Source organism: Elephas maximus, chromosome 26 (assembly GCF_024166365.1).
Source record: "Elephas maximus indicus isolate mEleMax1 chromosome 26, mEleMax1 primary haplotype, whole genome shotgun sequence".
In the NCBI taxonomy this organism is placed as follows: Eukaryota; Metazoa; Chordata; class Mammalia; order Proboscidea; family Elephantidae; genus Elephas; species Elephas maximus.
Genome location: NC_064844.1, coordinates 15,031,666 through 15,055,400, shown reverse-complemented (window position 1 = coordinate 15,055,400; position 23,735 = coordinate 15,031,666). Strand labels below are relative to the sequence as shown.

Genomic DNA, 23,735 nt, shown 5'->3' with positions numbered 1-23,735 from the left:
AGGAGGTCATAGCTCAGGGGCAACCCTCTCCCAGGCTGGTGGGCTTTACTGCAGGCTTCCTCACCCCCTCCAGGAGACCAGCAGCTTGAAGTGTTTCAGAAGCACTGGGCCAAGAGTCCAGAGGCCCAGCCTCTCCCTGCCGTACCCCTGCCCCCAGGCTCCTTTTAGCTGCTGCTCCAGGCCTGTGGTGAGGTCTCGGGCCCACGGCACTCAGCCTCAGGGATGGGCAAGTGGCCCTTTGGACTGCAGTTCGGGCCGGGCTGGAGCCTCTGAAAATACCTCCCATGACTGGGAGCTCACTTCTTGCCTTTCTTAAGTCCAAATCAGTCCCCGAAGTCAGGAATGGTCCTTTCTACCCTTTGGAGTGACTCAGATCAAGTGCGTAACCTCTCCCTCCTGTTGGCCATCCACTCCCACCCCCACTTCTCTCCTTCAGGCCTTCACCCCTCTGGGCCCAGAGCCTCCCAGAGGTGGAGATGGTCCTCCACAACTTCCCGTTGTCCTGATGTCCCCAGCCCACTCCTCACTGTCTGTGTGCCCATCAGGTGCACACCGCAGTCACTGCATAACTCGCAGCCTTTACAACCCCTCCTGCCACTCTCACCTCCTGGGGAGTCCAACAGGCCAGGGAAGGGAGTGATGAGCCCCCGCCAGAAGCCATGCTCTAACCCAGCCAGCTCCCTGTAAGCCCTGGCAACTGGCCCCGACCCCTCCTCCTGGGGGCTGGGTTTTCTCTGCGGCAGAGAGGACAGCCTCCCTAGCACAGGGGGAGCTGCTGAAAATGGCACGTTTTTCTTTTTCTCCCAAGGGGGCCCATCCCCACTGTGAATGATGTGGAGCAGGGAGCACCTGGGCCCCATTCCCACTGTGAATGATACAGGAGGGGGAGCACCTGGGCCCCATTCCCACTGTGAATGATACAGGAGGGGGGAGTGCTGGGGGGGCGTCCCCACTGTGAATGATACAGGAGCGGGGAGCACCTGGGGGGTTGTCCCCACTGTGAATGACATGGAGGGAGAGGAGAGCACGGCCTTTGGCCCCCAGGGTTCTCATTCTGGAATGGTTCTGTTCTAATTGGGGAGAATTATATAAGACATACATTTCAAGGCCAATCCTGTAAGAGGCTCTAGACGATTGGAACAGGCAGTGTGACCTGGTAGTGAAGTATTTCACTGCCTACCCACAGGGTGGTCTTGATAAGATACTTAACCTGGCTTGGCCTCAGTTTCCTCATCTGTGAAATGGAGACAATAATAGTCTCTTCCTCAGATGGGACACAAAGTAAGGAGAGGGCTGGACCAGTCAGGGAGGGCTTCCTGGAGGAGGAGGCCTTGGGCTGGGGTCAGAGGGCTGCAGAGGCTCCAGACGGGCCCTCAGCACACCCAACTTGCTTTCCCCAGCTCCGTGATTCATGGAAACTCAGTGTATTTTTTTTAGAAAATTGTCATCTTGCACCCTAGAGGCAGGGTGCCCTGTGAACAGCACTCTGGGTGTAGGTGGCTTGTGGGCGTTGGCGCAGGGGGGAGACCCAGGCTGACCCATGGGCGTTGGCGCAGAGGGGAGGCCCAGGCTGACCCATGCAGCAGCTGGTGGAGGCATGAGCCGGAAGATACAGAGAGGATGAGCTCCTGGGTCCCTGCTGTCCCCAGGGCTTCTGAGAGGGACCTCCGCTCATCACTGCAAAGAAGCCCAAAATACCCATCTCCCTGTGGGAGGGGCAGAGGAGGGCATCTGTGCTCCTACCAGAGACAGTCATGAGCCCCCCCCTCCCCACCGCCCAAGGCCTCCCTTGCCAGGAAGCCCTAAATTTAGGTCTCCCCCCCGTGGAGGAGCTGTACCCTGAGCGGCATAATTACAGTAATTATGTGCATTCAGATTACATGGTAATAAAATTAGGATCAAATCAGTCCAAACTGAAATCAGATGAGCTAGGAGCAAAGTAATCAATGACAACATAAATAGAAAAACCCAAAAGGAAACTTCAGAGTGTAGACTTGTCATCCCAGGCGGGGAGAAGGGTGAGCTGTTTAACCTCAGCCGAGAAGCTTGTTTGGGTTTAAGGGGCTGCTTTGAGCCACGGTTTCAGTCAGGCTCTGGCTAGAGAAAAGAACCTGCTGAGGGCCAGGAGGGGTGGGCTCCTGGCCGCCTTCCCAGTCCTGGTAACCCTACCCGAACACCTTCTTAAAGCCCTGTTGATAATACCTGCATTGGAGCACCAGCATGGCACATTGTAAGGTCTGTGTGTTTCTTTGAAACCCCAGGCCAGAGTTCGGTGCCTGGTAGTTGATGGATGGATGGATGCTACTTGCCAATGAGTACAATCACTTGACATCAAATTCTGTCTTATACGGTACCTGCCTTCCCAACTAGACTGGGAACTTCGTCACTTACCGTGTCTTATGCTCCTGACCACCTCTCCACCAACAAGGAGCCCCGCACATTATAGGCGTTCACCTATGACTTAGAAAAGGACTGACATGTCACAGCTTGCCGGGAAGGGATGGGGCTGGGAGGTCTCCATTTGGTTCACTGGTTCTCCTTGGCTCCTGCACTCTGCTGCTAATTCTTGCTGCCTGGCTGGGCACTGGGCAGACAGGCTACAGGGTAGCCAAGGGCAGCCTGTTGTCTAGGGAGGCCAGGAGGGGGGCAGCCCAGCACTGTTTTCAGGCAGGCAGGTGCTTGATTCTGAAAGGCATCTGATGCCACCTCCGTCCCCTGCCTTCCCAGCTATTCTGGCTGGTGTCTGCCCCAGCAGCCCAGCCATCACCCAGCTAAGCCCATAGCAGGGGGCAGAAATTTGACGGTGGACAATTTGGCCTAGCTTACGGAAACAGAGGCTGAAACTGGGACATTTGAAAAACGAGCTGTGCTGGGTGAAACCCAAGTGGGTGGCCTTATGCCCAGAGGTGGAGCACCTGCTGTCCCCACAACCTGTCCTTGTGCCCAGAGCCAGTGTGGGATGCCCCAAGGCTGGGTCGGGGTCTGAGGGTAGGTTTGCCCCAGCGGGGCCAGGCAGAAGGCTTCGCATGGTCACATGCTGGCTGTGGTGGGATTTGCACCACCATGGGGGTAGCTGGAGCAGGTATGGCGTCGGGGTGCAACAGCACTGGCCCCTGGGATTAGCTGAGGCTCACCCCCCACCCCATCCCTGGGTGGGGGAGAGCGTCTCAGGCTGTGACCCAATGATGACAGTACTGGAACCAGAGAGGCCTCGGCACCTGCGTGGTAGCCTCCTGCCCCGGCATGGCCAGTGTCCTGCCAGGGGTCTTCAGTCACTTATTTGGGGTGGGAGGAGAGGAGGTGTAAATCATTTTTAATATCCCTCAACATATAATATTTAAAATTCATTTGATTAAAAAACCAAAACCTTTGTAGGAAACAGAGAGACAGGAGGTGGGTGTGTGTGCTGTGACACAGGAGAGGAGGTTGTGAGGTGGAAAAGCAGGGCGTCTTTGGAAAGGCCTATGATGGTGTCGCTCATCTGCTTCGCCTGAGGGGGGCAGTATGGGGTAGTGGAAAGAGCATCGGCTTTGGAGGCAGAGGGGCTAGGGTTCAAATCCCTACCTTACCACTTAACTAGCTGTGTGACTTTGGGCCAGTTATTTACTCTCCCTGTGCCTCAGTTTCCTCATCTATAACCTGGAAACAATCATGTCCATCATTACAGGGAGGCTGCAAACATCATAGACGAGGAGTGTCCCCTGCTTAGCCTGTCCCATGTCCCTGATAAGTGGTAACTATCGCTGTCACAGCCCCTCAAGCATAGTAGGCGTTCAGAAAGGATGCGGTTTTTTGGGTTTCGCTTTGGGTTTTCAGATTCAGGGGTTGGGCAGAGCCAGGACGATGGATTAAGCTTTTTTGAGGCAGGGAAGAAAGAATGCCCACTCTCTTGCCACCGGCTGTGGAAATTAGAACAAGCACCTCCTCCTCCCAGGGGGAACAATATGGAATTTCAGTAGAGCAGACAGCAGTAGGTTCTGGACCCGGGGGGCAGCAGCTAAGGAGGAACTGGAGGTGCCCTTTAAACAAAGCTCCACGGGCTCAGATATGAACTCTCTCTCATTCCTGGGAAGAGAGGAAGAGGTGGAAGATTCCAAGGGTAAAACCTCTTTAGTCTTCTGTGGGATGAACGAGGCAACCCTGGAGGTGGAGGCAGCCCCAATCCAAAGGAAAGTGTGCAGGGCGAAGCCTGTCTGTGTAGGTAGGGGCCCGCATTGCGAAAACTAGAGAGGTACAGGAGCTTGTAAAGTTAGCGGAAATTTGCTTCTAGTTGTGTAAAGCAAAAACCGAACATCAAAACGGTATAATCCTCTGTGCATCCTTTTTTTCCGAAGAATTAGGAGAAAAATGAAAGACTCCAGAGGGTGGCCATGAATCAGACATCCCAGAAAGATCCCGACTTAGAAGCAGGACACCTGGTTTGAAACTTCGTTCTGCTGCCGACCAGCTAGGTAACTCTGAGTGGCCATTTCAGCTCCCTGTGGCTCAGAATCTGCAGCTATTCTGCAGGTAGTTAGAATGCTCAAGTTCTCTAACAGTGCCTGTAAGCAAAAAATCCCTCTAGGATTGCAAGGGAGGAGAAAGGTGTTCACCTGGGGTTTGTAGCAGAGCTAAATGGCTGCCATAGGCGAAGAAGGTATTAAAATACAGTGCTTCAGTGGAAGGAGAATGGTGGAAAAGAGCTGTGGAAACCCCTTACCCTGGTAGCGTCTGTGGTCTTAAATGCTTGTGAACGGCCCTGTAAGATACTCCACTGGTCCCACCCTGTCTGGAGCAAGGGAAAAATGAAGAAAACCAAAGACACAAGGGATAGATGAGTCCAAAGGACTAAGGGACCACATCTACCACAGCCTCCACTAGACTGAGCCCAGGACAACTAGATGGTGCCTGGCTACCACCACCAACTGCTTTGGCAGGAATCACAATAGAGGGTCCCAGACAGAGCTGGAGAGAAATGCAGAACAAAATTCTATTTCACAAAAAAAGACCAGACTTACTTATCTGACAGAGACTGGAGTAACCCCGAGAGTACAGCCCCCAGACAACGTTATAGCTCAGTAGTGAAGTCACTCCTGAGGTTCACCCTTCAGTTCCATAAAACAAAATGAGACTAAATGGGCACACCAACCCAGGGGCAAGGACGAGAAGGCAGGAGGGGACAGGAAAGCTGGCAATGGGGAACCCAAGGTCAAGAAGGGGAGAGTGATGACATGTTGTGGGGGTGGCAACCAATGTCACAACATGTGTATTGATTGTTTAACGAGAAACTGACTCACTCTATAAACCTTCATCTAGAGCACAATCAGAAAGAAAGAAAACCCCTCACCCTGGAAGTATTTTGATGAGCAAGGAGAACCCAGTGCTGGAACCGGAGCTTGTTGTAGAAGCAGCAGCTGTGACCACAGGGCCACCACCTGTGAACTTTTGAGGTCACAAGGAGGAAGTGTGTAGAGGCAGGAGAAGAGCAAACGACGTGCTACCATGACAGCCCCATGTGTATCAGAGTAGAACTGTGCTCCGTAAGGTTTTCAATGGCTGATTTTTTAGAAGTAGATTGCCAGGCCTTTCTTCTGAGGTACTTCTAAGTAGACCCAAACCTTCAACCTTTCAGTTAGCAGCCGAGCACACTAATTGTTTACACCACTCAGGGATCCCATTTGAAGTGCTAGTGGCCAGGAGAAAGATGACTAGGGTAGTTCAAGATGGGCAGGCACTGGGCAGCTCAATTAACCATTTGACAAGAAAAGTCTTAAATTCAGACTGCAGACTGAGACCGGCTAGTAGGTTGAGAAATGGTATTCTTTTTTAAAAAAATTGAAACACTATGAGAGGTTCTACAGCTGTTTAGAAAACATTTGAGCGCATTTCCCATGGTAGGGGTGAGCATTATGATGGTGGATAGGCAGCCTCATGGTTGTATTATGTATGTACATGGATCTACACCATGGATGGGGCCAGACAGCCTGAACAACCCCGTGTAGCAGACTGCCCAGAGCTGCAGAGACACTCATTTGTCCTAGTAAAGAGTCATTCCTTTTCCATGACCCATGGTGAACTGTGAGTCACAAGCTGCCAGATAGTAGTCATCCCCTTTCTGGAGGCCAGGAGGGTCTTTGATGCCACGTCCTAATTTATCAGTGAGATCATACAGCTACAGGTGGCAGGTACCCCACCGTGGTGACACTTAGCCACGTCTCTTAGGCTGAGACTTAAAAAGTCCTGGAAGGTTAAACTGTGTGTGTGTGTGTGTGTACATATATATCATATATAACTAATAATAATAACAAACAGTTGTCAAGGACTGGATTCTGACTCATGGCGACCCCACATGTGTCAGAATAGAACTGCGCTCCATAGGGTTTTCAGTGGCTGCTTTTTCTGAAGTAGATTGCCAGGCCTTTCTTCCAAGGAGCCTCTGGGTGGACTCGAACCGTCAGCCTTTGGGTTAGCAGCCAAGTCATTAACCATTTGCAAGCCTCAGGGACTCCATAATAGTTTACATTTATTAAAGCAGTGCTCTAAGCACTCACTGTGGCTTGTCTCATTCAGTCTCCCCAGCGACCTTATGAGGCAGACACTCTTGTTATCCCCGTTTTACAGATGAGGGAACTGAGGCTCAGCAGAGTGAAGTGACTTGCCCTAAGGTCACACAGCTCGAACCAGGATTTGAGCCCAGGCAGCCTGGCCCCTGAGCTGATGTGCTTAGCTCCTAGGCTGTCCTGCCTGTGTGTGTGGAGAGCTTAGTCACTGCAGCTGGTTCTGGGGTTGGATGGGATCAAAGAACTTCAGAACTATGTATCACTCTCAGGGGCTTTAGGATTCCCGGAAACCCTGGTGGTATAGTGATTAAGTGCTATGGCTGCTAACCAAAAGGTCAGTAGTTTGAATCCACCAGGCACTCCTTGGAAACTCTAAGGGGCAGTTCTACTCTGTCCTGTAGGGTCTCTGTGAGTCGGAATTGACCCAACAGCAATGGGTTTGGGTTTTTGGGGGGTTAGGATTTCCATGTTGTCTTAGAGGAAGGGGAATAAAGTCATTTTTGCTGCGATAGCATTTTCGTTTTGTTGACTAGTTAGAGCTCCTATGTATATTACTGCCATGAACTATCATATATATATATTTTTTATTTAAGACCAATGCAAACATCAGGCTTAGAGACCATATTAAAACTACGTAGACATATATTCTCAACACCAACAACAAAATAAAATTTGGGGGGGAAAAAACCTGTGGCACCAGTATGCACGCTCCGGTCCACAGGTGCCTTAGAATGTGCCCCCTACAAGTAGATGTGACACTTCAGAGGTGGTGGCTGACCTGCCACCTACCTGCAGACAAAAAAAAGACGACACGGTCAAGTCTGGCAAGTTCGGGCTGAGGAGTGCTAACCGCCTGGGGTTCAGAGTGAGCCAAAGTTGGACCAGCTAGGGATGTACGTTTTCTCTTTTTCAAGCTGAAGGATGGTAAGGGGCACAATGTGTCTGCACTGTCAAGTAACTTTTTCTTGCGTGCCGGCATTTGCTGAGTCTGCTTCCTGGCACCCTGTCTACACGGGCTGGCGGAAGCGGAAGCTGGCGTTTGCTGAGTCTGAAGGACATGGCTGCGGAAAGGGTGTGCGTGCATGGGGCGTGGTGGGTTTCTGGATTCTTTTTATAACTCGTTTTTGGTGGTCTTAGAAGAAAGCTCACTCCTGTTTGAATGGGGTTTAATAACTCCTGAAGGCAGTGAGCGAGGTGAGCTGTACCAGCAAGGGTGCTCTTAGAAGAAGAAAAGGTGCTGCCTGCTTGCTCACTTCTGCCCTCTGCCCTGGCCTTACCCCTCATCCACCTCTGCCCTGAGGCCTCCTTTGATCACCCCAGCTATGAATTACTCTTTTCTTGGAGCTCCAAGAGCCCCCACGCCAGCACCACACTAAACCAAACCCATCCACTGCCTCGAGTCCGTTCCAACTCATGGCAACCCCACATGACAGAATAGAACTGCCCCATAGGGTTTTCTTGGCAGTAATCTTTATGGAAGCAGATTGCCAGGCTTTTCTTCCTTGGTGCTGCTGGATGGGTTCGATCCATCAACCTTTAGGTTAGCAGCTGATTGAAAATTGCTTGTGTCACTCAGGGACTCAGTACCACACAGTGGAGCCTTAATTAAGAGCCACCTTGTCCTGTGTGGGTGGGAGGAGAAAGAGGAGTGGTTGGGGGGGAGAAGCTAACTCCCCATTTTGCAGATGAGGACCTTTGAGGCACAGAAATTAAGTAACTTGCTCAAGGCCCACAGCTGTCAGTGCAAAGCCAGGACTGGAGCCTGGGTCTGGGGGCTGTCCTCCGTTCTCTTTCACAGTCCAGTTCTGCCTTCAGGCCCCCAGCAGCCCACCTGAATCCCACTGGGGCAAGTGGTCCAGGAGACAGCCTTGGTCTCACCGGGCTGGCTTAGGCTGGGCAGCAGGCAGCTGCGGGGTGTTCCCTGTACCCTGAATCCTTGGGCCCGATGATGCTAAAGGCAGGGGCCCAGCTCCCCAGACTCCATCCTTTCAGTGACTGGCCCACCAGCGTGAGCTCCACCACAGAGGGGACTGGAGGTTTGCCCTGTCACGTTTGTTGGTGGTCTAAGTAAGAGGTTGTGGTCAGCTCCAGAGGGATCCACAGCCCTGCCCACCATGTCTCTCTGGGCACTATGTCCTCCCTCTCTGCACCGTGGGCTCTCAGCTCTTCCACCATTTGCTCACTGTGGCTGTGCCCAGATGGTGGACTTAGCCCAGCTCATGTCCTCACAGTAACTGCTTCTGTCTTGGGATCTCATTCCACACTCCAGGGCAGAGAATCCACAGTCCACCCAGCTGTGGCCAGTGATCGGGCCACACGATGCTTTGAGCTACCCTGCTCCTGCCTGGAGGGGGAGCTGAGCAATGCTAGGGTGCAGAAGGGGCAGCACTGGCCTTGGGGTCAGAAGCCAGTGTGGGTTTGAGTCTAGTTCCCAGTTGACTGACTTTGTGAGCTTCTGGCCATGGGGAAACACCTGGGGTGGAAGGCTGTGTCATCTGGTGTGTGGAATGTTTGGGTGGGATTTGCTCTGCCCCTTGGCTGTGGGGTGGTGCAGATCCCAGGGATGGAGGCAGCATCACTGCCCTGTCTGAAAGCTGGTGGTCTCAGTGACACGAATGCCAGCACACCGCCATGCCAGGCATGTGGGTGGGTGACGTTTCCCGGGGTAGGTGGGAGGGAGGGGGTATTTCATGCACGGCTGAGGCACGTGGACTGTGAGTGGGCCCAGCTGGGACCCCCAGCTGGCCCCTGCCTCCACGGCTGCCCTGAGCACTTGGGGTGCCCAGGAGGTCTCATAAGGCTTCTTCATGTGTGCCCTGTCTCTGTGTCACATGTTGTGTGTGATGATGGGTCACACATGACCCACACCAGTTGGTCCCATTCCAACTGGAACAGTGCTTCCTGCTCCCGGGACAAAAACAGCCCCAGGCCTTTTTCCCCTGAAAGGTTTACGCTGCTCGTCCCAGAGATCAAACATGCAGACAGAGCAGAGTGGCCCTGCCGGCTCCGCAGGGCTGGCCACATCCAACAGGCCACAGGGTCCTGAGGCCCCATCCCAGTGCCCTGCCTCCCACCCCCAGTCCCGCTTCCCGCTGCCAGGAAAGCCGGGGCAGGCCCAGTGGCCCACAGAGGCCAGATGAGGAAAGGAGCCACACAGACTGGGGTGGCCTGGGTTCCACACTCTCAGCAGAGCGAGCTGTGGGCTGCTGGGATCTCTGGGGCAAGGAAGCTTGTCCTTGTGGATTTAGGTCCAGCCTGTGAGGTAAAGCTCTGTAACCTGATCACATTGCCCTTCTCGGGAGGCGCTGGTAGAGGAAACAGCACTGGTTGCTCCCTCAGTGGTTGCGTGATTTCAGATGATCCGTCTGGTGTCTCTGGTCACGCGACCCACACGTGAGAAGGTGCAGTTCTGTCTGCACTTCCCAGCGGCCTCCTGGGCTGCTGGCTGTGAGTTGTCTGCCATGCTGAGGCCCAGGACTTCAACTTTCTTTTCCAAAATTGCCCAGGAGGGCCCTGGGCAGAGCAAGTGGCCACACAGCACCCAGCAGAGCCCTTCTAGTGACCCCTGCCTCTCCTCTTTGCAGCTGGAGGAGGCTGAGCACTTTGCCAACATGGTGATCGGCCTCGGTGAGGATGCTGGGGAGTTCCTCCCCAAGGGCTACCTGGCGCTGGGTCTCACCTACAGCCTGCAGGCCACCGACGGTGAGTGCTGGGCCCAGGAGGCCTCTGGCTGGGGTGACTCCAGCTTCCAAATCACACTGCCTCTGAGGCGTGTCATCCCACCATGGCTGCCCAACCCCATAGGCACCCTCCGCTCCTCTGGGATAAATGTCTTCATTGCATGTGTACACACACGCACACACACCCGCACACACACACGCATACACACACGCGTGTGCCTACACATGTACACATGCACACACATGCATACAGGTGCTCACACACGCATACGTGTACACACGCATGCATACACACAGATCAGTCCACACTTGCTCAGGCTGTCACCCCTCTCAGATGTTCCCCCGTCTCTCTTCCCCATGGATCCAGTTCTTTGCACCCTCAAGGCCCAGCCCTGGTATTTGCAAAGCCTGTGCTGGGCTCTGCTCCTGTTGAGCTCCTGTGGCACTTTGCATCTGCGCCGCACCCCCAGCCCTTGATCCCACAGTGTCTTCACCCCAGCTGGCGTAGCCTGCCTGGACCCCACGCTGCCATGAGCTCTGCGCTCTGAATTCCCCTTGACAGACGGCATCGTGCTGGGCGCGCAGTAGATGCTTCATAAGCACTCGTGGTTGGCTCTCCCCAGCCCCCCAGCTCCTCTGTGTCTCCTGAATCCATCAGGCGGCCTCCCACCTACTTTTGTATCCCTATGACATGAGGGAGAGGGAGTACCCACCCAGAGCAAACCTGGAGTAGTAACCAGCCCGGCCCACACTTACCCCCCACCCCGTGCCAGCCCTGTGGTCGGGGAGCAGAGCTCTGCACCGGGGCCTCAGAGCCCCACAGCAGGGCCTCAGAGCCCCACACAGCACGAGTTGACAAAGGTCGCTCACTGTATGAAGAGGGGCTAGCAACCTCTTCTTTAGGGGTGGGCGCGGTTTCTTCAGGACATTAGTGAGCTTCTCTCTACGCAAAGCCAGGAGTGGGAAAGCCTCAGTATGCACACCTTGGTTACGTGAGGGAGCCATCAGCCCGTTGGTCAAAATCTGGCTTGTTTTGACCAAAAGACTCCCTGCCTTGTGCCGAGGGTACTGCCCCAGCCCTGCCCCCAAGCAGTGGCTCTCAGTCTGCTGCACCGTTCAAGGGGGGGCTGTTTTATAAGCTGGGAGCTCTCACAGCCGTCAGTGCCTGGGCCCCGCAGCAGGGAGTCCAGCCTGGTCTGGGGTAAACCTGGACGGGGGTCTTGTAAAAGCTTCCCAAGTGGTTCCACAGGCAGCCAATTTGCCAGAAAGCTGCCTGGCTTGGGTTCAGGCAAGCAGCCTCATGGGTAGAGAAGGTGGTGGCCTCTCTTGAGGCTTGGGCCTTCTGGCGTGACGCTCCTGTCACAGAGTGTTTGTAGGCCCAGGCGGTGAAGAAGGCAGCCGGGTGGAAGGAACTGGCCTGCCCAGAAACGTGTTCGGAGGCCGGGCTGGGGAGCGCCCCTGGCCTCCCTCAATAACCAGGACGGTGGACGCATCAGCCTGGGGCCGCTTAGGTGCAGCCCCATTTGCTAGCCGGGGTCCTGATGGGCTTCTCCCCGCAGGGCTTGTGTGCTCTAGGCTAGGGGGGCGCAGGGCTGGGGCAGCACCCCTCAGTCGTTCTCATGATGCTGTCTCCATCCTGTCTCCTGCAGCAACCCTGAAATCCAAGCAAGATGAATTGCACAGGAAAGCGCTGCAGACGCTAGAGAGGTGAGAAGACCACGTTCACGCGAGGCCCACCCGCCTTTCGGGATATTCACACCATCTATCTCACTGGACCCTCTGATGTGGACAGAGCAGAGATTACTGTCCCCATTTTACTGATGCGGAAACCAAGGCTCTGACAAGTCACATAAGGAGTAGGGATGGGCCTTTGCAGTTGGGCAGGCAGGCTTGAGATCTGCTGCAGGCCCTGGGCCCCCCACCTTCAGTCCCAGGCTAGCAGCTGGGGCTGTGGCAGCCCCCCAGGCACAGTCCTTGCTCTCCCAGACCCAGGGCTCTAGAATGGGAACAATGGCCTTTAACTCATGGAACTGTTGTGGTACTAACATGAGAAACAAGTTGCTGTCAAGTCGATTCTGACTCATGGCCACCTTACAGAACAGAGTAGAACTGCCCCATAGAGTTTCCAAGGAGAGCCTGTTGGTTAGCAGCTGTAGTTCTTAACCACAACGTCACTAGGGTTTCCACTTACATGAGATAAAGCAGGAAAAGCATCTTGCACCGTGCCCTGCAGGCAGGGCTCAAAAAATGGCATTTGTCTCCCTCTAGTCCCTCCCCAGCCCACACATCATCCTCCCACCCCAAGCCCTTATAGAAGTGTCCTGGCAGCTCAGGGTCAGGGAGGGAGTGGAGAAGCACAGAGAAGCGCCTCTCCCAGTGGCTGCCCCCTCGGGTCCACCACTTGGTCAGCCTGATGCTTACCAGCTGGGTGACCCAAGTGTCCTTCCTCCCTCTCCTTTCTCTACCCTATTACGTCTTTCCTCTGGGACCCTGCGTGTGCCATGCTCTCCCCCAGCACTGATGGCTAGGGGCCTAGCCTGGGCTCTTTGTGCCGGCTTTGTTGGAACATGTGACACGCCCCTCCCCTACCTGGCTGGCCCTGGCTCTGGCTTCCTTCCTTGGCTCTCAGGCTTCTGAGAAAATACCCCACTGGGCCAGGTGTCTGCCCCCAACCCAGGGAGGTGAGGAGATTCCAGTCCTGGCTGGCCCTCAGGGAGGTACCATGAGCACAGCAGGCTGTAGCCAGGCCACAGGATGTGCACAGGAAAGGGGACTGGCCTGCACAGCAGCCTTTGTATACACGCTGTCTTCCCCTAACCCTACCCCTCCTTCTAGGCCAGCCACCTTAGGACTCTCCTCCCAGACTGCCTGCACACCCAGGCAGACCTCTCAGAGCCTGTGGCCTTCTGCCTGAGCCCTCCTCTCCCACTGGGCCTCTCCAGGGTGGGCCTCGCAGAACTCCCCCATGTATGGCCCAGAGGGCCCACCACGGGGCTGGCATGCTGGAGGCCCATGTCACACAGCAACTGCTCGTCCCTGGGTATCTGACATGTCACTCCCTCTCCCCATGCAGAGCCCAGCAGCTGGCGCCTGACGACCCCCAGGTCACCCTTTACGTATCCCTGCAGCTGGCCCTCGTCCGACAGGTGGGTAGCCTCTGTCCCTCACCCCCGGGCTTCTGGGGGCTGTTGATCATCTCCTGGCACTGATACATGCCAGCTGGGTGACTGTCCGCAAGTGAGAACCTCTCTGACTCTCTGTTTCCTCGTCTGTAAAGTCGGCACCTTCGTACTTCTCACAGTGAGGATTCAGTCAGGAAGTACGAGTAAAGGCGCTGGCCCCTAGCCCCCTAGCGGGCACACAGGAAGGGGTCGTTGTCTGACCTCCCTCTTCAGAATATCTCAGTCCCCTGAGAAGTCAACGAGCCACCGTGACAAGCATTTATTTGCGTCCACACCTTCTGTTGAGCTTTCTGCAAGGGTCTGGGGAATAGAGCAATTGGCACATGGAACAGTTTCTGAATGGGCCTTCTGTGTGACCACAAAGCTTTTTCCTGACCCTGTGGACATCATTGCAGGTCTTGTCCTCTGGGGCCTGATAGGGACTCCCACCTGCTAACCACCTTTACTCCGCTGGGGACCACACACCACCACCCACCATCCACAGCTCTCCAGGCAGCCCACCTTCCTTCATGAGCTGAGTGGTTGAACTGATGGGCACCGGTTTGCCCAGGGACTGAGGCTGTGTAGACACCCACCCAGAGGAGCCAGGGCTCCGCCACACCCCGGCCCCCAACCCTTTAGTGTCTCATTTGCTTTCAAGTGTGTCATTCAGCTCCCCCAGGCCTAAGCTGTATACCCACACCCAGCCTCCAAAGCAGGTCTCCTCAGAGGGCGTTTTCTGACACCCCCACCTGCACTCCGGGTAGTGGGCCAGGCCCACACTGTCGGAGAGAGGCCAATAGAGCTCTCAGTCCCCTCATGGCCAGATGGTGTGGGTGCTACTGTACCCCCTCCACCATTAGCCAATGCAGCCTCAGCCATCTGATGAGGTGGGCAGCATTCACCCCACCAGAAACCTAAGGAAACTGAGCTTCTAGTGAGCTCAGTAACCTGTACAGGTTTACACAGCCAGGAACCAGATGAGCCAGGGTAGAACCCAGTCTCTGAGCCGAAGCCCAACCCTGTCCCAGTGAAGAAAACCTTGTGGACATGGGGTACGTGGAGCCCTCTTCACGGGCCAGGAGGTTGGCCTTTCTGATCAGGGTCAACCTTCAGCCTCTTGTCTCGTCTTCAGTCGCTGAGCTGTTCCTCCAACTCCAGGATTTGGACTCTCAGTTTTGCCGTCCATTTCACCTCCCCTCAAGCCCTGCCTTTGGCTGGCCCTTCATCTCATTGCACAGTTGCTCTCATTGCTGGGACCCCTTCCCCCCACCCCACACCTAAACCCTTGCCCCAGTGCCCGTGTCTGTCCACCTCTGCTCCTGAGCCACAATCTCCCACTCCAGGTCCTTCTGTCTCAGCCAGTTTTCTCCTCAGCGGTCCTGCTGCCATTCTCTCTGTCATTCGCTGTTTCTCTCCCTTCCTCTTAAACCCGCCCATGACTCACTCCTCCCCGCCCCTCCTCTGTCCCTAGGCTGCCACCGCCTGGCCCTTCCCCACTCCCGACTGCTCCCACCACCTGGGGCACCTGACTTCCAGGTCCTGGTTGTCAGTGGACCAGGTGCTTGATGCCTCTCCACCTTCTAGCTCCAGGATCCTCATTCTGCCCTGGCCTTGCCAGGACCGCGGAGCTAAAGACACCTGAGACTGCTCTATTTTCAGTCCTCTGTGAGAGACCCAGCACTTTTTTTGCCCATCAAGTTAATGATAAACCTTTGGTGATGCATTTTTTTAATATCTTTAATTATCTTTGGTGAATAGCATCCATCTCCCAGGGGATGCTTGGGCCAGGAGCCTGGTGCCTGCTGTCCTTGTCAGCCTCAGCGGGTAGAGGGCCCCTGCATGGACTCTAAGCTAATCCAGGTCTGTCTGGGCTCTGTGGCCCTCTAGCCCATCCTGCCCAGAGCATGTCTGGCTGCCCAGAAGAATGAGGTCCGCCCTGGCCAAGTCACCGAAGTCTGATCCCTCTGGGAGAACTCTGGGCCTGGCACTGTGTGTACTTGGTGGAGAACAAGCAGAATTTTGTACCAGGAGTGAGGGGCTGCAACCCGAAGGTCACACTCACCACCATGTCCATCTTGTTTTTGACGAAGAGCATCAGTATTGACGTCTGCCAAAAGTTTTCTCCTTAATGTTCCCCCTAAACGCTGCTGGTGTACCCTCCCACGTGTGCCGCAGACTGGGTAACATAGAGTGGGGGAGCGTTCTCTTGAAGGGGAGCAACATTCCTGGTTGAGCAGTAGGTGGGTGGTGATGCTAAAAGGTGGGATGAGAAGTGAGGAGAGAGAAGAGGGTGTTTCTCACATCTGGGGCAATCTTGGGACATCCCTGGGGGAGATTGTGCCAAGAACGTTTGCTCCAGGAAGGAGTTATTGAACTACACTCACCCCACAGGCCCACCGGCAAACAAGGCCCGGTGTTGTGAGGTGGCACTCGACTGGGGCAGGTGTGTGGTCCTAACCTGCAACGGCCTCGCTATGGCATGTGGCCAAGGAGTTGACAGACCCAGTGACCTTGTCCTCTCTTGAAGGCTGGGCATCCTCAGTGCCCTCAGGGACCCCATCAGGAGGGGTACCGTGGTCCCCCTGTCAGGGCTGGCAGTAGGAGGCGCCCTTCCCTGCTCTGCCTGCTGCTGGGCTCACTGGCAGTGTTCTCTGGAGCCACAGGGGCTGCCCTCTTCCATGCAGAGCTCTGAGAAGGAAGGCAGAAAACCCAAACCCATGAAGGTTGGGATTCATGGCGGCCCCTGGCCTCCCCTCTGCTGTGATCTCTGCCCACACCTGCTAGGACAGCTTTCCCAGCCACACCCAGGAGGCCCCTGCAGTGGCTTCCTACTGCCACACACAGACAGACGGACCTTCAAGTACAGCATGGTCTGGCCCCAGCCACCCCCCAGTATTTGAATCTGGGCAGACCCCACACTGTGTCCATATGAGAGGCCCGTCTCCCCATCTCTGGGCACCATGCCTCTGCTTGTCTCCCTGCCTCCAGTCAGGCTGCACCCTTTGCCTGGAGCACACTTCTTTTTGTTACTCCCCTCTGGAGAGCAGGCATTCCCTTCCCTACTGACAGTGGCAGCAGAGCTCCGGGGCAGTGTTTCCACTTGCAGCCTTGGTGGCCACTCCCTGCAGCCCGCACTCTTCCGGCTCAGGAATCACTTCTCAGCGTGGACCCGAATCCTTTGTGCTATGCACAGACGTGCTGCTTTCTATTCCTGAGTGGGGGCAGCAGCAGCTCCCTGGGCCTGAGATAGGACAGCGGACCCCTCCTTGCCATGTTATTGGGTTGGGGGATGTGGGCCGGGGGCTGTGTCGAAGCATCATCCCATCCTGCCCCCCCAGTCCCCAGGGTCTCACTTAAGTTGAGCCTGGTGCACCCTCCTTGTTTGGCACCAAAGTCCTGGGGGGGAAGGTGTGTGCTTTGCGGCAAAGCCGCTGAGATGGGCGAGAAGGAAAGGTCACTGAGCTCATGGGTTTCTTTGGCAGATCCCTAGCGCCATGGAGCAGCTGCAGGAGACCCTCAAAGTGTGCCGGGATGATGCCAGCGCCCTCCACCTGCTGGCACTCCTCTTCTCGGCCCAGAAACACTACCAGCATGCCCTGGACGTCATCAACATGGCCATCACTGAGTACCCAGAGAACTTCAAGTGAGCAGGGCCCTGTGGACACGCTGGGCAGGGAGGCTGGCTGGGTCCAGACGCCACGCATGTGCATGCCCCGCCCTGCCATGCAGTAGCCAGCACGCTCTGATGACACCCCCACTGCGTGTGTCGTTGGCTGTAGAGGCAGGGCAGGGAACTGTGGGGGTGCAGAGGCTCCGTGTTGTGTGTCAGGAGGTGCCAGATGGGGAGATGGGTTCTGTGTGGTCCTGCAGGCCAGCAGGGGGCTGCATGGACCACAGAGGAGACTGCTCAAACACATGGCTCAGGCTGCCTCCACTCTGCCCTGGGCTCAGCATTCGAGCCTCAGAGCGCACCAACTTGTGCAACTTAATTGTAGCGCTGCCGCACCCAGCAAAGGATGGGATTCTGAGGTGGGCTGGCTGGCAGAGGTCAAGTGAGTCATCCCCCTGCCTCCAAGCAGGCCAGCTGTCTCCACTGTGCTGGCAGATGGGGGAGGGGGCTGTCTCCCTGTTCTCACCCTCCATCTTGCCCCTCCAGTTTGCATCTCCCATGCCCACCTTCTCTAAGCTGCCCTTGACCCTGGCTGCAGTGGGTGGGGCAGGACTAGACCCACCTCTACCCTCCACAGACGACCAGCTGTCACCCAAACACAGTGATGAGGACTGTCTTAGTTTCTTCGTGCTGCTTCAACAGAAATATTCCACGTGGCTGGCTTTAAAGAACAGACATTGATTTTCGCAGAGTCCAGGGGGCTAGATGTCTGAATTTAGGGCACCGCTATAGGGGATGTACATTCGGCTCTAGGGGAAGGTCCTTGTCTCAGTTTCTGTAGCCCCAGTGTTCCTTGGCTCCTTGGCGGTCTCCACGTGACATCTATGTTTCCCCCACTGTGCTTGCTTTTGTGTCTAATCTCCTTTTGTATATCAGAAGTGATTAGGTTTAAGACATACTATATACTGACGTGTTCTCATTAACATAACAAAGAAAACCCTCTGTGGAAACAAGATCACGTCCACAGTTATGGGGTTAGGATTCCAACTCATATTTTACGGAAAAAAAAAACCCGTTGCCGTCGAGTTGATTCCAACTCATAGCGACCCTATCGGACAGAGTAGAGCGACCCTGTAGGGTTTCCAGGGAGCTGGTGGATTCAAACTGCTGACCTTTTGGTTAGCACCCAAGCTCTTAACCACTACACCATTAGGGCTCCGACTCATATTTTGTGGGGGACACAATTCAATCCTGAACAGGGAACAAGGGCCATGCTGGGGCAATAGAGACAGGAGAGTGTGTTGCTCTGTGAGAAGGAAATAGGGGAAGGTTGTCTTGATTTCTGCCTTCCTCCCCTCAGGTGCAGGTGACACTGGCTATGACAGACCCTGTTTCTCTGATGCCTGTGATTCCAGGATGAGGGCCTCTGAGCACCCCTCCCCACCCTGTTCCTCCTTGGGATCTGAGAGAAGGCCACTTAGAACCAGCCAGAGGTGCTCACGCTGGTGGCGAAAGCAGGTCCACAAAGAATTAGGGAAAATTGGTGGGTACCACCGCTGTGATGGGTGAGGAAGGGAGGCTGGAATTGTCCCAGGCCAAGAGATTTCCTTCCATGGGGAACCTTCCAGCTCTCCCATCCCTGGCCCATCAGAGACAAGGCTGACTGCAGGGACAAGCAAGCATCCTGTGCCCTGGCCTCCTTCAGAGAGCATTGCTGTTGATTTTTTTGTTTTATGATTTATTTTATTGTTGCTGTTGTGAGTATACACAGCAAAACATACACCAATTCAAGAGTTCCAGTACATGCAGTTCAATGGCATTGATTCCATTCTGCAGGTTGTTCAAACATTCTCTCCCTCCTTTTCTGAATTGCTCCTCCCACATTAACATATACTCACTGCCCCCTAAGTTTCCTATCTAATATTTCAGGTTGCTGTTGTCAATTTGATCCCATATAGATCTTAAAAGAGCACAATGCTCAAGGCAGACATGCTTTGCTAGTTAAGCTAAACTAGTTTTGGGTTTTAAGAAGACTTCAGGGGACTCCATCAGCCTGAGACCAGAAGAACTAGATGGTGCCCGGCTAGTACCAATGACCACCCTGATAGGGAACACAACAGAGTTCCTGACTAAGTGGGAGAAAAGTGTGGAACAGAACTCAAATTCGCATAAAAAGACCAGACTTAGTGGTCTGACTGAGACTGGAGGAACCCCTGAAGCCATGGCCCCCGGATGCTATGTTAACCCAGAACTAAAACCGTTCCCAAAGACCACTCTTCAGACAAAGATTAGACCAGACTATAAAACATAAAATAACGCATGTGAAGAGTGTGCATCTTAGTTCAAGCAGACACATGAGACCAAAGAGAGGCAGGATGAGAAGGCAGGAAGGGACAGAAGCTGGTTGGATTGACACAAGAAAGCCAGGGTGGAAAGGGGGAGTGTGCTGTCACATTGTAGGGATTGCAACTAGTGTCACATGACAATATGTGTATAAAGTTTTATATGAGAAATTGAGCTGTAAACTTTCACCTAAATTACAATTAAAAAAAAAAGAGAGAGAGACCTAAGGGGATATTTTTGGTTTAAGGTTTAAAGATTATCTCAGGGCAATAGGGTCATCCAATCTCCATGACTCAAGAAAGTCTCGAGTCCCTGAGAATCTGAAATTCTGTTCTGCATTTTCCACTTTTTGATCAGGATTCTTCTACAGGATCTTTGATTAACATGTTCAGTAGTGGAAGCCAAGCACCATCCCGTTATTCTGGTCTCCTGGCAAAGGACGCAACTGGCCACACATTCCATATCCTCCTCCTATTTCCACCTCTTCTTATTCCTCTGTTGCTCCAGGTGAATAGAGACCAGTTGCCTTGGATGGCCATTTACAAGCTTTTAAGAACCCAGGCACTGTGCAATGAACTAGCAGGTAGAACAGAAGCACTGGACATGTATTAGGCTGATTAACTGGGATGTGCCATGACATCATGACCCTAAATGTCCAAACCAAGAAACCAAATTCTATGCGGTGTTTGTCCATAAGCAGCCTCGGCAGCTGCTTTTTTTTTTTTTTTTTTTTTTGGTCATTGTTATAAATATATCTATCACATAGCTTTTGCCAGTTCATGTTTTTATGGTTACAATGTTAACCCAGAACTAATTGACAGCAATTACAGTAGTCGGCTGTGCAACCGTACCCTTAATCAGTGTGATGTTTCCATCACCGTAAACCAAAACGCAGTGCTCCCGAAGCACTGCCGTTGGTTTTGATTGTGAACTCGGCCCAGGAGCTGAGGACGCTGTGAATGGCTTCCTCCTCACCAACACTTAAGACAGGTGCTTTGGGAGCGGCAGCGTTTCCTAGCATGAACTCTCCAGTGTGCCTCACGTGAGGGGAACTCAGGTGGTAGGTGCCCCAGTGAATTAGGCCAAGGGTGAGCATTCATCCTGCAGGTTAGCCTAGTCTGCAGCCCCAGGCCCCCAGTCGCCTGCCGGAGCCTCACCCTGCTTGCCCTGTCCTGACTGACCCTTTCCCTGAAGCACCTTGACTCCAGACCCTGCCCAGTCTCTGCCTGTCCTCATGGTCCAGGTAGGCCACAGCCAGGTGTAAGCAGAGGTGATGCGTAGCCAACTTACTGTACGGCCTGTCTTTTGTGTTCAGGCTATGGCCCTGACTCTTGGCCTTGACTCTGCGTGGAGAAGATTATTAAAATTTGAATCACTTCACTTTAAAAGGCAGGTAGCTTAAAAAGAAAAAAAAAAAGCAGGTAGCTTAGGAAATACTAAAACACAGGTATAAGCAGGGCACATCAAGACCTACTGTGTGATACCATTTTATTTTTAAAGAAAATATACAAAAGACAAAGATTCTCTTCTCCCAGTACCAACTCACCAAAGCTTTGCTTTTTTCCAAGCTCCATCCTCACTCCTGTCTGGGAGGGTCTGAACCACTGTCTGCTGCCGGCATGAATGCACGTGCACGTGTGTGCGTGTGTGTGCACATGTGTGTGCGTGTGCGTGTGTGTGTGCACACGTGTATGTGTGTAGGTGTATGCATGTGTATGTGTGTGTGTACATGTGTATGTGTATGCATGTGTGTGCATGTTTACTCTGTTGTCAGGCTTCAGTGGAACAGAAACTGTTCAGAAGACAGGCACAGAATCCTCAGGGTGAGGAAGGGACTCCCCGCACCCCGCTGCGTGTGGGTGTGTGTGGTATTCCTCCTGACTGCCTCAGAAGAGCTGAGAGGTCAGGATAGGCATCAAATGTTGTTTTCTCAGCAAGACCTTTTTCCAAATGAACTCTTGCATGGGAATTGAGACGACAAAGCTGACGGGAGCAGAGCTGTTCTGATGGAGGCAAAGGAAGGGGATTCGTGCCCTGCTCATTCAACCCTTCCTTGGACCCCCTAGTTCCAGCTAGCGGAGCCCCCCCATCCAGGATCTGGTGTCTTACAGCTCACGGTCTCTTCCTGGCTTTAGGGCTGAGTGCTTCCTACCAGCCAGAATCCCTCCTCTGCAATGGTGTGGTGCCACTAACTCCGCTTATAAAAAATCCAGTTGAAACCCAAGCTGTGTCTGGTGCTGCCAGGGGTGGGGTTTGTCTGGTGTGTGGGACCAGGCCCTGTGGCTCTCCCTCAGCTCCTCAACCCTCCCCAAGAAAGGGGCCTCCTGCCTTCCATCTTCCTAGGCTCTTGGGCTGGGCTGGGCTAGGGAGCTGTCATTTCCCTTAGTGGCAGGGTGTGTGCCCTTCTGCTGCCCCTTCCCCAGGTGGACTCTCCCTCCCTCCTCTTCCTTCCACCCTCACTCAGGTACTGACCCAGTTCACCAAAAGTGCCTTCATGAGGATGGCCTTGCCTGAAGTTGGGCTTGCCTGAGGTTGGCTGCTCTCTCCAGAGGTCCGTGTTGGACGTCTAGGACTCCAAGGGTCCCTGGAACTGTCCTGTGACAGGGAGATGGCTTTTGGCAGATTCTCCAAGGGCTCCTAACCCAGAGAAGGTAGAGGTCCCCTGGTATGGATCGTGCTGCTGTTAGCTGGCAGGAGAACTGTTCCACCCCCTCAGTGTTTCCCCAGGCCTGCAAGGAGCCAACTGGAGTGCAGCATCTCCACACCTGCAGGCAGGAGCCTGCTATGGGGCAGCTTCTGGTATGGGGACGGAGCTCACCCATATACAGGCGGGGGCCTTCAGGAGCTTTCAGGACTGGGGCCTGGGGCTTGCAGTGGAAGGAGGGCATTTGAGTCCCATCCCTTGAGGCCCCCCACAGGGTTCCTCTGTCTCGGTGTCACTGCGGAGAGTTGTGCTTGGAGCATTTGGGGGTGTGCAGTCAGCTCTCCAAGGGCAGCAGGAGAGGAGAAGAAACAGCAGCGTTTATTATCTCTGAGCCACCATGAGCATCGAACCTCCAGGACTGTGAGGAGCCCTGTCTTGATCTGAGCTGGCCCTAAAAGGCTGGAAAATTAACTGAAAAAAAAAAACTACAGGGTGCTGGGGGGTGGAGATCCGCCTACCACCCAGCCCTGTTTAGTGACTATAGCGTGTGACCATGGCTCGTTGCACGTGAGTCTATACTCTTCCCTACAGATGAACCCTGTGGGTTAGCAGGAAATGTCATTGGGCCTGCTATGGGCCAGTGTTGCTCCATTAGGGTCCATGACCTAAGTGCTCGTACTCCAAGTCAGGAAGAGTGAGAAAGTTTATCTAGGAGGTGTCCTCACCAACTGGAATCTGATAGTAACGCAGACTGTCTCTACAGGGTCCCAAAAGACAATTTTACGTTAAAAAACCCATTGCTGTCGAGTTGATTCCAACTCATAGTGACCCTATAGGACAGAGTAGAACTGCCCCATAGGGTTTCCAAGGAGCGCCTGGTGGATGTGAACTGCCGACCTTTTGGTTAGCAGCCATAGCTCTTAACCACTACGCCATCAGTGTTTCCAATTTTATATTAGAGCTTATATATGATTTTTACAAGGCTTAGAAGTGTCTTTATCAGACTAATGATAAACTACATGTGGGACATCTCCCAATCAGTCTAAAAATAGACACATCAGACATCTGGGCTGTAATCTCCCTGTCGGGGGTTGTACGTCCCAGGTGGTTGGACAGAACAAAAGAAAGTTATTTGCATCAGATCAAAGCAAAGTCATTAACAAAGGTATGTGGAAAGGAGAAGGCAGGCAGAGGAAGAAGAAAAAACTTCAAGGTTCCTCATGGTGTTGGAAACTCCAGTGGCCCTGGCGTAATGGCTAAGTGCTACGGCTGCTGACCAAAAGGTTGGCAGTTCGAATCTGCCAGGCACTCCTTGGAAACTCAATGGGGCAATTCTACTCTGTCCTGTAGGGTCGCTATGATTTGGAATTGACTCGAAGGCAGTGGATTTATATGGACGTACCACAGTTTGTTTATCTGTTCACTTACTGAGGAACATCATGGTTGTTTCAGTTTTGGGAAAATGTGAATAAAGCTGCTCTAAATTAAACATCTGTGGGCAGGTTTTTATGTGGACATATGTATTCATCTTATTTGGATAAATACTGACTTAGGAGCCTGATTGCTGGATCTTATAAGAAGCCTGTGTGGAGCTTTGTAAGAGACTGGGCAGGTCTTTTATATCCTTCCATGTTACCATGTTAAACATGTTTGTAAACTGACCGTGTGGCCTTCTCCAGTCTGAGTCTCACAACATACCCCAGAAATAGAGGGAATCGGGAGGGATGTTACCAGTCCTTCAGCAGATGAGGAAAC

At 53.7% G+C, this 23,735-nt stretch overlaps 1 protein-coding gene across 4 annotated transcripts in view; it reads left to right on the top strand.

Annotated features, from left to right (window-relative positions):
- Positions 1–23,735, top strand: part of TTC7A (tetratricopeptide repeat domain 7A) — a 158,921-nt gene that overhangs the window by 94,605 nt on the left and 40,581 nt on the right. For all 4 annotated transcript variants that reach the window (XM_049870553.1, XM_049870554.1, XM_049870552.1 and 1 more), the window contains 4 exons: positions 10,124–10,241; positions 11,869–11,926; positions 13,293–13,365; positions 16,866–17,026. In XM_049870553.1, the coding sequence (XP_049726510.1) occupies positions 10,124–10,241; positions 11,869–11,926; positions 13,293–13,365; positions 16,866–17,026 (410 nt within the window). The remainder of the gene's footprint in view (positions 1–10,123; positions 10,242–11,868; positions 11,927–13,292; positions 13,366–16,865; positions 17,027–23,735) is intronic.